General features: G+C 39.7%; 1 protein-coding gene across 1 annotated transcript in view; it reads left to right on the top strand.

The window, feature by feature from the left end:
- The window catches only part of LOC136880867 (myosin-3), a 299,781-nt gene that overhangs the window by 160,678 nt on the left and 124,072 nt on the right, over window positions 1-15,031 (top strand). Inside the window, exons 22-23 of the mRNA XM_067153408.2 lie at window positions 4,863-4,946; window positions 14,569-14,652. Of these exons, the coding sequence (XP_067009509.2) occupies window positions 4,863-4,946; window positions 14,569-14,652 (168 nt within the window). The remainder of the gene's footprint in view (window positions 1-4,862; window positions 4,947-14,568; window positions 14,653-15,031) is intronic.

The following is a 15,031-nucleotide window of genomic DNA, read 5'->3' as shown; positions in this document are numbered from 1 at the left end:
AGTGGCAACATACAGGAAAACAAAGTGGGGGCTATCACACAGCCTTGCTTAACACCGGTATTGATATGGAATGGCTCTCCAATAGAGCCGTTGCCATTAACAGCTGCCATCATATCAGTGTAGAGCAATTTCAAGATGGCAATAAATTTCTGTGGAAAGCCATATAGAGCTAAAATTTTCCACAAAGCTTCTCGGTTCACAGAGTCAAATGCCTTAATAAGATCAATAAAGGCAACATAAAGAGATCTGTTTTGTTCTCTGCATTTTTCCTGAAGTTGACGAGCTGTGTATATTATACCTGTGGTTCCTCTAGAAGGCCTGAAGCCACACGGACCCTCAGGAAGTATTTTCTCCTCTAGGGGTACAATACGATTTGCGAAGATTCGAGCAATAAGCTTTCCCAGGCATGACAGTAAGAATATTCCCCGATAGTTATTGCAGTTCGTTTATCCCCTTTCTTAAATATGGGAACTACCAGACTGTCTCTGAAATCAGGAGGCATTTCTTCTGTGCTCCAAATTTTGACAATTAGTTCATGTATGTGTCTTATTAGTTCCTCACCTCCTTCTTTGAGAGCTTCCACTGGTATACCATCAGGACCAGAGGCTTTGTGACGCTTTGCTTGATTGACAGCATGCTTAACTTCATCTAGTGTTGGTGGGGAGCCAAGTTCTTCATTGATGGGAGCTTATTTAATTATATCATACACCTGTTCATCAATAATCAAATCCTGGTTCAAGAGGTCTTCAAAATGCTCTTTCCACCTATTCATGATGAAGTACTGATCTTTTAAAAGTGTACTCTTATTGCTGGACCAAAGAGGATTCCTCCCGAAGGTTGTGGGACCATAAACTGCTTCTGTCGCTTGAAAGAACTGTCGTGAATCTTTATCTGCTAGATATTCCAACTCTTTTGCCTTTGCTGTTCACCATGTATTCTTGAGCTCACAGGTTTTTCTTTGGACATTTGCTTTGGCAATACTTACGGCTTGTTTCTTAGAGTGGGAGTTCATGTCTCTTCACCATGCTTGCAAGGCTTTTCTCTTCTCTGAGTGGTGCACACATTGCTCACAGTTGTGTCCAGAATACTTCAGATCAATTACCCATGATATTGAATTGTTGTGAGGGTAGCTCAGTTGAAGGATTTCTGTAAATTTCGTGGTGTGGAATGCAAATGGTAAGAACATAGGTTATTAGTTTTGAGAGAATTTTGGAAATTATTTACTGTCCTCCAGGTATTTCTGCTCCTGTAGAGACAGTGTGTTCGGACACCTGAGAGAATAGACTCAAAGTGATTAAGGTAAAAGCCTCGCTATAAATGAAGGTGAATTCAGAATACTCAAGTGCAACTCCTTTTTTAAAGCAGGTCCATTCATCAGAGAAATATCTTACTGATGTAAAAGTAAAACTTGAATCTTAATTATACCATGATTTAATCAGATTAGCCTAGCAATTTCGAATATATTATTGTGGTTATGAAATTAGTTATAAATTCAGTGGTTGTCTTTTCATGTGTATGTTGCAGTAATTAGATAGTAATAATCCATTTTTATGAGTTTCCTAGATATATATATATATATATATTATATATAAAAATTGTCTGAATTTGGGGAAAATAAATATGTCCGTATTTTTTGGTTCATAATTCTGGCAACCCTAATCAATTGGTAATCTCTCAATGGCTTACTGTAGGTTCAATCTGACCCCACTACTATGTGGGTTAAAATCCATAAAGAATCCAAGAGTTGCCTGTAAAACCCTTTCTATTTAGGAATATTGTAAGAATTCGTAGCTTAGAAAACTTTCCACTGTAATATCCCCTTAAATTCCAATCACTTTGATAGGTATGTGTAGTATTTCCACAAACAAAGACACACATGTACAAACAAATAGAAAATAATCTAACTAAAGGTAAAAAAGCTCCTTCTACATAAAAACTCAGCATGTAAGTATTGCTTCCTATTTTTTTTCTCTCAAGAATGTTAATGGATGATCTTATGGCAAGATATTAGAATCATTCCATATTGACGGTTTTCACTTTACAAAGGATAATGTATCCTCCTATTCAATACATAACATAATTCCATCATTAGATGGAGTAAAATTCAAGCATGTTTTGACTCTTTTGAGCCATCTTTAGTGAAATAAGGGGGGTTAAAGTTATTTACATAATACAAGCTAAAAATGTGCTAAAAACATTTGTTACTTCATTATGTTTTTAGCACATTTGTTCAGTGTGCTATGTCTTCATCTGTTGTTTGCTAAACTTGTGCTTTCCGTTTCCTGTTCTAGTAGCTTCCTCTGTCAGGTCATCTATAAATTTTGCCCTCCTTCATCCTCTTTTCTTCCCCCCCCCCCAACAGTTCCTTGAACAAAGTGTGTCTTCCCAAGTTGTATCTTATCCAGGTTTTCTTACTTTTGGTAACTGTTCTCTTTCCCTATTTGATCTAAACCTTTTTCAATTGTGTTTCAGAAAATTTCAATTTTATTTTATATTATCACAGTCAATAAGTTTGTGTTCTTGTGCCTAGATTGTACTGTTGGTTGCCATGCAACATGGTGTACAATTACACAGCTCCACGTTGTACCACAAAATAGTCACTGTTAGCCACTATACACATGTGCCAGCATTGATATTGCTGTTGGATATGGTACTGAAAGATATTGGCAGGAAGATGTTGTATAGCTGCTCCTGTGTCGGTAATGATCTCCTCTGCAGAATGATAACTACATTCATGTAGAGTTGCTTTTGTGTGGGGAAAGAAAAAGAAATCTCATGGTGCAAGATAAGTGCAGTAAAGGAGGGTGTGGAAAAACAGTGACCTTACCAGTTCCACTTGGACAAGCACAGAGCAATGTGCAGAGCATTATCATGAATCAGCCATGAGTTTTCCTGTGCTACAGCTCAGGATGCTCACAATGACGGTGAAGATCTCCTCTTGAAGATGTTCTTGTATACAGTTGTTCCTTTTGAGATCAAATCCATGTGGGGTGGTGAGGGGGCGGGGGAGAAAAAACAACGACCAGTTGAAGCATCACCTCAACTTTTTACCAGGGCAAAAATGTATTTATGTTTGAGACCTTCTTCATCCTTTGAGTTACACTTCATCATACTGCAGCCTTATTGAATGCTAAAATTTGCTCAGAATTTTTTTTTTGAAATAGGATTGATGATTTCTGAAATTATTCATTTTTCTCTGAAACACAAGTGGAAAAGGTGTGGAACCACCTTGTTTTTCATCATATCTGTCATTTTATTTAAGGCATCATTCTCCATACTCACATCTCAAAAGCTTTCAGTTTCTGTGTCTCACTTTTCTTGAAGCTCCAGATCTCCAATCTATGTCTATTACTTGTTCTTTCCTCAAGGATCTCAAATCACCTGCCTTGGCACTCTGTCATAGGCTTTCTATACACCTACAAATGTCATCAAGTTTTTCCCAAACTCTCATCATTTCTCCATCATTGTGTCTTATTTTGAATATCAGATCAATTTTCGATCTGTCTTTTGTAAACCTATATCATTCTTCTTCTGCTATCTTTTCTAATTTCATCCTCTGTCTTCTATCCAATATCCTTGAATATCTTGACTACTTGTGAAATGTGATTCCTATGTAAATGTTACATTCCTTCTTATCACCTTTCTTGAACAATCTGGGGATTTTTCTTTCTATATCATTTTAAATATTTTATACTAACACTGTCCTAAAACTAGCTTTGCTGTCTTTATCATCTCCATAGCTCTGTTCCAAAAAGCTTTGCCACACTTTAGCATGATTATGTCAATCTCTTGTTCTTCTTCAATCATTATTTCTTCATGGTTCCTTCCAACTGCTAGTTCAGTGGATCTAATATTCAGTAATTTTGATAAATACTCCTTCCATCTGAGGAGTGTCTCCTCTTTTCATGTCAAAATCTGTCCTGCCTCTGTCCTTACAAACTTTTTATCCTCTATTGTTTTTATTCTGTTCTTAACCAATCTATACAATGCCTTTATACTACCCTCAGTGTCCTTGTGCAAGGTTTCTTTCCCAGTTTTCCCTTTTTCTCCCTGTATAACTTTTCAGCACACTAACTGGGTTTCTTGAAATCCCTGCCTATTCTTTGTGTATCTGCTTCCTTTTCACTTCCTCCAAACCCTTACCCTACCATTCCACAAGGGTCACATCACTGTGGTTCGATTCCTCATGAAAATGGTAGCCCTGCGACTATGATTACTCTACCAACAATTATGTAAGACTACAAGCTTGACTTTTCCTAGATCAGCCAGCCTGAAGAGGTTTTCAGTTGTGCAGATACTTATCCGTTATTTGATGTTTTGGAGCCATCATATCTGTGGTCACCCTGTTTTTAATTTGCCTTTAATAATTAAGTGTAAATAGTTTTATTTTCTTCCCTTCAGTACATGACTCAGGTAAGCTCTCCTTTTACCTTTCATGGCTGTTATCAGCTCTTGTTTTGTATGAGTTACCCTTTGTACTTCATCACATGTCACAAAGTCTGTCTAGGGTCTTCTTAGCATTCTCTTGTGTAACTACATATCAAAGACAGCTTGTCTGTTCAAGGTAAAATATATGGATTCCCAATGTTCGCACATTCAACTACATATTAAACATCATGGAAACAAAAATGCTAAGATGGTCTGTTGGCATCTATAGATTGGATCATGCTTCTAAAGTAGATAAGAAAAAATCATTTGGCATTGCACTGATCCAGGAGAAAATGTAAAAAAATTACACATATCCACAAGTTTTTATGTATATAGGTATATGGTAGAAGGACAGAGAAGTCATTTAACATGCTATTGTACTTCACATGAAATTATTAAAGAAAGAATAAATTGAAATTATTTCTCTCTTCCAGTTACGAACACAAGCAAAAATCCGAGAGCATAAAGACATTAATGAAGCACCATTTGATCAGCATCAGTCTGCCAGTAATGTAAATGTAAGTTACTATTAAAGTTCTAAATGTCATAATCCAAATAAGTGCTGTACGTTTTCTTTAGTTTTAAAGCATTGGGATGTTGTAGACCATCATTACCATGTACCGGTACTTGACTGTGTCAAAATTGTCTGATGACTAATGTTATTGTTGTGGTTACAGTAGTGTGTGTACTGCTGCTGTAAATATTAGGACTAGAAGTTAGGTAGGCACACTGGAACGTGACGTAACTCTCTAACCCACAGAATTTTCTTGGAATATGGCGGGAGAAAACCACTCTCAGTATAGCCATGTAATCGCAGATTATTATTATTATTATTATTATTATTATTATTATTATTATTATTATTATTATTATTATTATTATTATTTTACTTTACAATGTGAAAAATATTAAAAGTTTTTTATGCAGATATATCACTACTAGCTCATTTCATCAGAAAATTCATTAAATAAAAAGATATCTAAATTATTTTATCCTACAACTTTTATAATATGCTCTTGATTTTTAAAATTGAACTCATATGGATGAAAGGTGGATGATTATAATTATTAGGGACATGTGACAGGTGGCAGGTAGGAACTCTCTTCAGAGGCAGCCCTGCCCAGGGAGTAGCGCCCCTGCCCATGTGAATCCCAGAGCACACTGCCCTGGTGTGTAACATCTGGTAAGGGTCCCAGCTCAGGATTACGAGCGAAGACCTCAACGGAATCTACAGCAGAGAAGATGACCTTTGGAATGGTGGAGATTACGGAAGAGGCAGCCCAGTACTCGAGGAATACAATGAGTACACTATTCATTAGCAGTGTTTGTTTCACATGTTAGGGGCGGCTGCAAAGCCGTCTGTTCCCCATGTAAGGAGCACCCTGAATAATTGCCGACATTAGCTCTAAAATGCCTTTTGGGAGTGGCAACCCCATCATAACAATAGCCTAAAATGAGTGGTGGTAATTATCAACATCAGAAAAGGTTAGGGTGTACCCTGCTAAAAGCGATGTGCAGTTCTTGTGCTAGGGGAGCTGTGAAAAGTGGGCAACCAGCAGTTAATATTATGAAGGTGGGGATAATAAATGTTGTGTCCCTGATAGAAATTCAGAGGAGTTGATTGATTTTATGGAGAAAGAAAATGTTGCAATGATGGGACTGAGTGAGATCAAGAGGAGGGGAAAGGGAGTAATGAGGATAAGTAAAGGGTAAATCCTATACTGGAGTGGAGGAGGTGGGGAAAAGAATGAAGTAGGAGTGATTGTTAACAAAATCCTGGATGAAAATGTGATAGGGTAGACTACGTTAGTGACAGTATAATCAGAATACGACTGAGGACGGAAGGAGGAGTGAAAGATTTCTTCCGAGTTTATGCACGTGATGGTTTTGACTTTACAAAGGAAAAAATTAAATGTATTGTCCTAATTCACTACAAAACATACATCCATCATTAGATGGAGCAATAAAATTCAAACATGTTTAGACTCGTTTGAGCCATCTTTTCCTTTGTAAAATGACATAATTGGTAAAGGAGAAGTGATTGGTCCATTTGGATATAGAGAAAGAAACAGGGAGAGAGATAAGTTGATTGATTTTTTGTGAGAAAAATGGAGTGATTGTGGGTAACACTTGGTTTAGACAGAAGAACAGTAGAAAGATCACTAGATATGACTGGGATGAAAGGACAAAAAGAGTTATTGATTATTTTTTGGTTGAGAAAGTAAATTGTAAACTGTAAACTGTAAATGGATGTGACAGCACTACCATGTGAGGCATTTGATGGAGACCACAGAGCAGTGGTAGCAAAAGTGAAAATACGGCAGCCCTGAAAATGGTTTTCCGTGGTTTCCCATTTTCACACCAGGCAAATGCTGGGGCTGTACCTTAAGGCCACGGCCGCTTCCTTCCCACTCCTAGCCCTTTCCTGTCCCATCGTCGCCATAAGACCTATCTGTGTCGGTGCGACTTAAAACAACTAGCAAAAAAAAAAAAAAGTGAAAATAGGTAATATTGTGAAGAAGAAAATAAAAGTATGGAAATTAAAAGATAAAAGAACTCTGGAGAAATTTCAGGAGGAATTAAAATAGCACATCCCTATATCAAAAATAGAAAGTGTAGAAGAAAAATGGACCAAATCTGAAAACACATTTGTAAGCTGTGCAGAAAAGATTTGTGGCAGAACTTCGGTGAAAGTGAAGGAAAAGGAGACACCTTGGTGGAATGAAAAAGTGAAGGAGGTTGTTAAACAAAAGAATAAAGCATGGCAAGAATGGAATAAAGATAGGAAAGAAGGAAGTAAGCATCAGGAAATTAAAAGTGTAAACAAGTTGTAAATGAGGAAAAGAAAGAATGTTGGGAGAGATTCACACAAGAGTTGGAAAAGGATGTTGTATAGATTTGATAAGAAAATAAGAGAAAAGAAAAAATCTACACAAAACAAGTGAAGGAAGAAAGTGGAAATGTAATAAGAGACCCAGAGGAGGTAAAGAATAGGTGGAAAGACTATTTCAGTAATCTGCTGAATGTGAGAAATGATGCAGAGGAGAGAGTAGTGGTAAATGAGGATGATCCAGATATGGAGAATGTTATTGCAATGTCAGAGGTGGAAATGGTTGTTAAACAAATTAAAACAGGGAAAGCAGCAGCAATAGATGAAATATGTGTGGAAATGATGAAAGCAGCAGCACCTATTGGTCTACATTGGTTATATAGGCTGCTAAAGTGTATATGGAGGAAAAAGCAAGTACCTGATGATTGGTGTAAAGGTGTAATAATACCAGTATTTAAGAAAGGTGATAGGAAGGTATGTAACAATTATCAAGGAATTACACTGTTGTCACAGGTAGCCAAAATATTGGAGAGAATAATAGAAAGGCGAATGAGAGTAAGAGTGGAAAGAAATTTAGAAGAGCAGTATGGATTTCGGCAGGGCAGGTCAATGATAGACCCTGTATTTACCATGAGATTACTGATGGAAAAACAGTAGAAATATGAAAAAGATCTGGTGATGGTATTCCTTGACCTAGAGAAGGCATATGACAGTGTTAACCCAATCCCATAATTTGACGACCCTAGCTCGTCGTAGTTATTCGTGGCATATGAATCAAATGACGAGCTCTGCTCGCGGCGATGCACAACTGTACATCAATCCGTGTAGTTCAGTCACTAACCCACAGGCGCCACTTGTATGCATTCTGACTGAAGTTTACACATGTGGCTTCGGTTTTTTCCCTTTCATCAGGTTCTCACACACTTCCAGAACAAGAGATAAGATAATCTTTTTTCATATAATTTCGCTCTTGTCAGTTGCCATCATGGCGTCAAGCAGATGTGCTGGTGTTGATGAAGAAGGAATACGGAAGCTAATAGATAGTGTTTTAGAGAGTGATATTGAAGGCAGTGATGTTTGTGACGACGAAATAGACCTTGAAGTCCTTAGTTCGAGTACTAACGATGTGTATAATAGTTCTGATGACACGGAAAGTGATGCAAATAACGACGGTGTGCTGAGTCCTTCGAAACGAGCTCGTACCTCGGCACGGACTAACTTGACTGACTGGAACTGGACAAAAAGTGACAATAAACCTATTATACATAAGTTTAGTGAATACAGTGGGGTTAGTGAAAACTTATTGAAAAAGTTTGATATGCAGCCACTATCTGAACTCTCAGTTTTTTGTGAATACATGAACCCTTTGTTTGACAAAATATCTGTCGAGACAAATTCATATGCAGCAAAACAGTTGAGCAATCCTGACAGTAAAAAGTTGAAAGACAATGACAAATGGTTTGAGACTACACCCGACGAAATTAGGGCATATTTTGTGTTAGTTATACTAATGTCACAAATGTGGAAGTCAAGAATACAGTTATACTGGAGTAAGAACAGGTGTATAAACACTCCTATTTTTCATGAAACCATGAGCAGGGGAAGATTTCTTATAATTTCACGATTTTTACATTTTGTTGACGATGAACAAATCGATAGTAGTGACAAACTAAGAAAGATTAGGCCTATAATACAACATTTCTGCTCCAAATTTTCAGAATTATATTTACCTTTACAAGACATTGCTCTAGATGAAAGTCTAATGAAATTCAGAGGCCGCCTTTCAAATGTCCAGTGGAATAGGTCTAAACATTCTAGGTTTGGAATAAAAATTTACAAAATTTGTGAATCAAGTTCTGGCTACAGTCTGTCTTTCAAAATTTATGTAGGTGATGATGTAACGGATCCAAGTCTGCCAGCAAGTACGAACGTTGTGCTCAACATGTGTGAACCCTTGTTAGGCCAAGGACATACATTGTTTTTAGATAACTGGTATTCTTCCTCAGATTTATTCAAAAGGCTACACAACAAGCAGGTGAATGTAATTGGAACTGTTAGACAGAACCGAAAAGACATGCCTCACGATATCAGTAAGACAAAACTGAAACGTGGAGAGTATGAGGCGTGGGCTGCCAACAGTATGTTGTGTGTGAAGTGGAAAAATAAGGATGTTTGCTTTCTCACCACTAAACACAAATCAGCTGACATGACAGGGACAGGCAAACTCAGACGAAAGAGAGGACAAACCCCGAGGGAAGAAGTGATAAAGCCCAAGTGTGGCCTTGAATACCGGAAGGGGATGGGTAGTGTTGACCTTCAGGATCAGGTTACAGCTCTGTTCCCCGTCATGCGACGCACAGTGAAAGGGTATAGGAAAATATTCTTTTTACCTCCTAGATATGTGTATTTTCAATTCCTTCACTGTGTATCACAAGATCGCTGCTAACAGCAAGACGAGCTACATGGACTTCCGAACTAGCATTGCACAGCAGCTACAAGAGACTGTACAGTTGCCGGAGTACTCGGTTCGAGGTCAACCTTCAGTGAGCACCACCCCAGCCAGATTACAAGCTAAATCATGGACCCACTTTACCATGTGTATCCCCCCTACAGAGAAGAAATCAAAAGTCACAAGAAGGTGTGTTGTGTGCTATAGCTGGGATAAAAGAAGCAAAAGTTGCTGGCAGTGCAAAAAGTGTGGCGTAGCTCTTCACTTAGAAGAATGTTTTGAGGTGTACCACACCCAGCAGACGTACTAAAATAGCGGCATTGGTAAGTTTATTACTTCGTTATCATGCATGCAAATTTTCAGAAAGGAATATTTACTGGTTGGTTTTGTATGATTTTCTAAATAATAGTGTGATGATGACGGCCATAGAGCAGTATTTAAATGTGATTTCTTAGTGAACTCCTATGGTATTTAAATGTGAGGTGAATGGTTTAATAGAGAAAAGATGTAGGAAAACCCTGGAAAGAGAACGATGAGTAAGGTAATCAAGGAAACTAGTGAAAGCAATGTATAAGAATTGCTTCAGTTGTGTCCAGACTCCAGTGGGGAGAACAGATTCGTTTAGAAACCAAACTGGACTAAGACAGGGAAGTGTATTGTCTTCACTTATCTTTATAATGGATATGGATGAAATTCTAAAGGAATCAAAGGCAAGATATGGAGAGGATATGAAAATATTGTTGTTTGCAGATGACATAGTGGCTGGCCCCATGGTGTAGGGGTAGCGTGCCTGTCTCTTACCTGGAGGCCCCAGGTTCGATTCCCAGCCAGGTCAGGGATTTTTACTTGCATCTGAAGGCTGGTCCAAGGTCCACTCAGCCTACATGATTGCAATTGAGGTGAGATAATGGCCCCGGCCTAGAAAGCCAAGAATAATGCCCGAGAGAATCCGTCGTGCTACCACACGACACCTCATAATCTGCAGGCTTCGGGCTGGTCAGCAGTCGTTTGGTAGGCCTTGGCCCTTCGGGGCTGTTGCGCCATGGGGTTTGGGGTTAGATGACATAGTGATCTGGGGAGTCAAAAATACAGAAGTGCAATTCCAACTAGAGGCTTTAAATATCAATATTGAGAAATATGGTATGAAGATCAGTGTGGAGAAGAGCAAAACAGTGGTGATGACAAGAGGAAAAAGAGAAAGAAAAGGAATTGTCAGTATCAGGGGATAAAACCTTGAGGTTGTTGAATATTTCAAATATCTGGGAAGTGAAATAACTCAAGATGAAAGGTTGGATAAGGGAATCAGCAGAAGGGTACAGGTGGGAAATACATTCTACCAGGATGTAAAGAACCTGGTATGGAACAAAGAAGTTCCTATGAAATATAAAGAGATAATGTACAAGATGTACTAAACCCCTATATTTTTTAATTTTTTTTTTGCTACGGGCTTTACGTCGCACCGACACAGATAGGTCTTATGGCGACGATGGGATAGGAAAAGCCTAGGAGTTGGAAGGAAGCGGCCGTGGCCTTAATTAAGGTACAGCCCCAGCATTTGCCTGGTGTGAAAATGGGAAACCACGGAAAAAACCCCTATATTAACGTATGCATCAGAGACTTGGACTTTGACAGCAAGAAATGAGAGTAAAATTTAGGCTAATGAGATTAAGTTCCTGAGGAGTATGGTAGGGAAAACAAGAAGAGACAGAATAAGAAATCCTGAGGTCAGAAAAGAGATGAGGATAGAAAAACTGAGTGATAGAATGGAGAAGAATAAATTGAGATGGTTTGGTCATGTTATGAGGATGTAGGATACCAAAACAAGTGTTGGAGGCTCAGATGAAAGGAAAAAGGGGAAGAGAGAGACCCAGAGCAAGATGGATGGACTCCGTCAAGAACAGTATAAGAAAAATGTACTGGAATACAATTACTGAAGAGGAGTGGTGGAGGTAGAGGCAACGGTGGAGAAGTGCCATTAACACCCTGACCTGGCAGGAGATGGCCAAGAGGAAATGATGATGATATGGCAGTGCAGTCTCTGGAGTGATAATGTCACCATTAGAACAAAGTGGAGAAGAAGTGTTAGGAAAGCTGACCTCGCCACCTTCTTTTTCCCCAGTCCCATTACACAGGGTCTGATGTTCTGGTACATGTCACGTACAAGGATCCCTCGTGGATATCTTTGGTGTTGAGATCCACATCTAACATGTCATCCTTCATATTATTTATTCAGCTCTTTAGTGGACTACCACAGAATCAATATCCAACAGGGTGGAGACGGAGTGCTTTAGCGGCCACAGAACGTGACCATACAATCAGAGTTAGATCTCTTTCACTTTCTCCACAGTTGGGGCTACAACTAGCCTTGATGTATGCTGTCATTGAAACAAGCGCTGCATGTAAAACCCTCTTTGTTTAGGAATATTTCATGAATTTGTAGCTTAGAAGGCTGGTAGATTTTTTGTGGTACTTCCACAAATAAAACACACTTGAACAAACAAATAGAAAATACACTGACTGACAGAGCAAATGCAACACCAAGAAGGAGTGGTCAGAACTTTATGCCAATTGCAGGGTAGACTGACGTCACTGAGGTATGCTCATGATGTGAAATGCGCCGCTGTGCTGCGCACATAGCGAACGATAAATGGGACACGGCGTTGGCGAATGGCCCACTTCGTACCGTGATTTCTCAGCCGACAGTCATTGTAGAACGTGTTGTCGTGTGCCACAGGACACGTGTATAGCTAAGAATGCCAGGCCACCGTCAACGGAGGCATTTCCAGCAGACAGACGACTTTACGAGGGGTATGGTGATCGGGCTGAGAAGGGCAGGTTGGTCGCTTTGTCAAATCGCAGCCGATACCCATAGGGATGTGTCCACGGTGCAGCACCTGTGGCGAAGATGGTTGGCGCAGGGACATGTGGCACGTGCGAGGGGTCCAGGCGCAGCCCGAGTGACGTCAGCACGCGAGGATCGGCGCATCCGCCGCCAAGCGGTGGCAGCCCCGCACGCCACGTCAACCGCCATTCTTCAGCATGTGCAAGACACCCTGGCTGTTCCAATATCGACCAGAACAATTTCCCGTCGATTGGTTGAAGGAGGCCTGCACTCCCGGCGTCCGCTCAGAAGACTACCATTGACTCCACAGCATAGACGTGCACGCCTGGCATGGTGCCGGGCTAGAGCGACTTGGATGAGGGAATGGCGGAACGTCGTGTTCTCCGATGAGTCACGCTTCTGTTCTGTCAGTGATAGTCACCGCAGAAGAGTGTGGCGTCGGCGTGGAGAAAGGTCAAATCCGGCAGTAACTGTGGAGCGCCCTACCGCTAGACAACGCGGCATCATGGTTTGGGGCGCTATTGCGTATGATTCCACGTCACCTCTAGTGCGTATTCAAGGCACGTTAAATGCCCACCACTACGTGCAGCATGTGCTGCGGCCGGTGGCACTCCCGTACCTTCAGGGGCTGCCCAATGTTCTGTTTCAGCAGGATAATGCCCGCCCACACACTGCTCGCATCTCCCAACAGGCTCTACGAGGTGTACAGATGCTTCCGTGGCCAGCGTACTCTCCGGATCTCTCACCAATCGAACACGTGTGGGATCTCATTGGACGCCGTTTGCAAACTCTGCCCCAGCCTCGTACGGACGACCAACTGTGGCAAATGGTTGACAGAGAATGGAGAACCATCCCTCAGGACACCATCCGCACTCTTATTGACTCTGTACCTCGACGTGTTTCTGCGTGCATCGCCGCTCGCGGTGGTCCTACATCCTACTGAGTCGATGCCGTGCGCATTGTGTAACCTGCATATCGGTTTGAAATAAACATCAATTATTCGTCCGTGCCGTCTCTGTTTTTCCCCAACTTTGATCCCTTTCGAACCACTCCTTCTTGGTGTTGCATTTGCTCTGTCAGTCAGTGTAATTAAACTAAAGGTAGAAACATTTTTTATACATAAAAGCAAAGCATTATACCATCTGTTTAGGAAATCCTGCTCTTACAAATAGTTCCTTAAGTTCATTCACCACATCTTCAATAATTTAGTTTCCTAATTTTGTGTCAAGGACCAATAATTAAAAAACTGATCAAAACTACAACCCTAATATACTCATATACAATAGGGTTCAAACTGTCAGGATATTTAATAAATGAATAAATATGAGTAAATAAATAAATAAATAAATAAATAAATAAATAAATAAATAAATAAATAATAAATAAATAAACAAATAAAGCAAAGTACAAAGTGCAGCATGATAATATTGATCTAAGAATATTAATGGCTAAACTTATGGCATTTACCAGCCACTCAGTCTGGGGATAGGCCCTGTAGGCCCTGGATTGGAATTCTGGCCAGGACAAGATTTTATATCTGGATCTGATGGGTAGTTTGAGATCCAAAATAATTGATGATCTGTGTGGGGGAAAACATCAAATTTCCATATGTATTAGAGATAGGCCATGTTCTAGAAAGTCAAGCATAACAGCTGAGAGGATTTGTTGAGCTGACCATGCGTCACTTGTAATCTGTAGGCCTTGGGGCAGAGTAATAGTTGCTTGGTGAGTTAAGTCCCATCAGGACTATAACCCCAGTGTGACATACTCATTTACCCGAGATATTCTTGTGTCTCTCATTAACTTTTTTTTTTTTAAACTTCAATTTAGTCGCCATCAGTTTCTGTGCACTTTCACCACCACATGTGAGCAAGATGCTGTATTCTGCACAGAGAATCTGCAGATGACTTTGGCAAGGGCTCAAATTTTTATGTACATGGTTGAAGGATAGAGAAGTCATACTTGTAATTTTAACAAGCATTAAAGAAAAAATAAATTGATATAATTTATCTTTTACAGTTAGGGATACCAGCCGAATTTGAAGAGGATCAAGACCTCAATGATGGTTATTTTGATGCGGAAGAATCTACCAATTATGAAAATGTAAGTTATCCCTAGTATTCCACATATGGTACTCGAAATGTATCTTGTAAATTTTAAAGATTATTTGTGATTGATCATCATCATCATCTTTCTTCACAGTTGCATGTCCAGTGTTCTATGCCTTGATATATTCTTCTCCCACCTTGGCCTTTTATTTTCATGTTATAGTAGCTTCCTTCTATCCGGTCGTCTATGAAATTTTCCCTTCTCCGTCCTCTTTTCTTCCCCCCCGCCCCCCACTCAACAGTTTCTTGAACAGTGTGTGTCTTCTCACATTGTATCTTATCCAGGTCTTCTTACTTTTGGTCACTATTCCCTTTCTCTACTTGATCTAAACATTTTCCAATTGTGTTTCAGAAAGTATCAGTTTTATTTCATA

This window comes from Anabrus simplex, chromosome 9, assembly GCF_040414725.1.
Source record: "Anabrus simplex isolate iqAnaSimp1 chromosome 9, ASM4041472v1, whole genome shotgun sequence".
Classification (NCBI taxonomy): domain Eukaryota; kingdom Metazoa; phylum Arthropoda; class Insecta; order Orthoptera; family Tettigoniidae; genus Anabrus; species Anabrus simplex.
The sequence above is the reverse complement of the archived record's forward strand: the minus strand, read 5'-3'. Positions and strand labels throughout refer to the sequence as shown.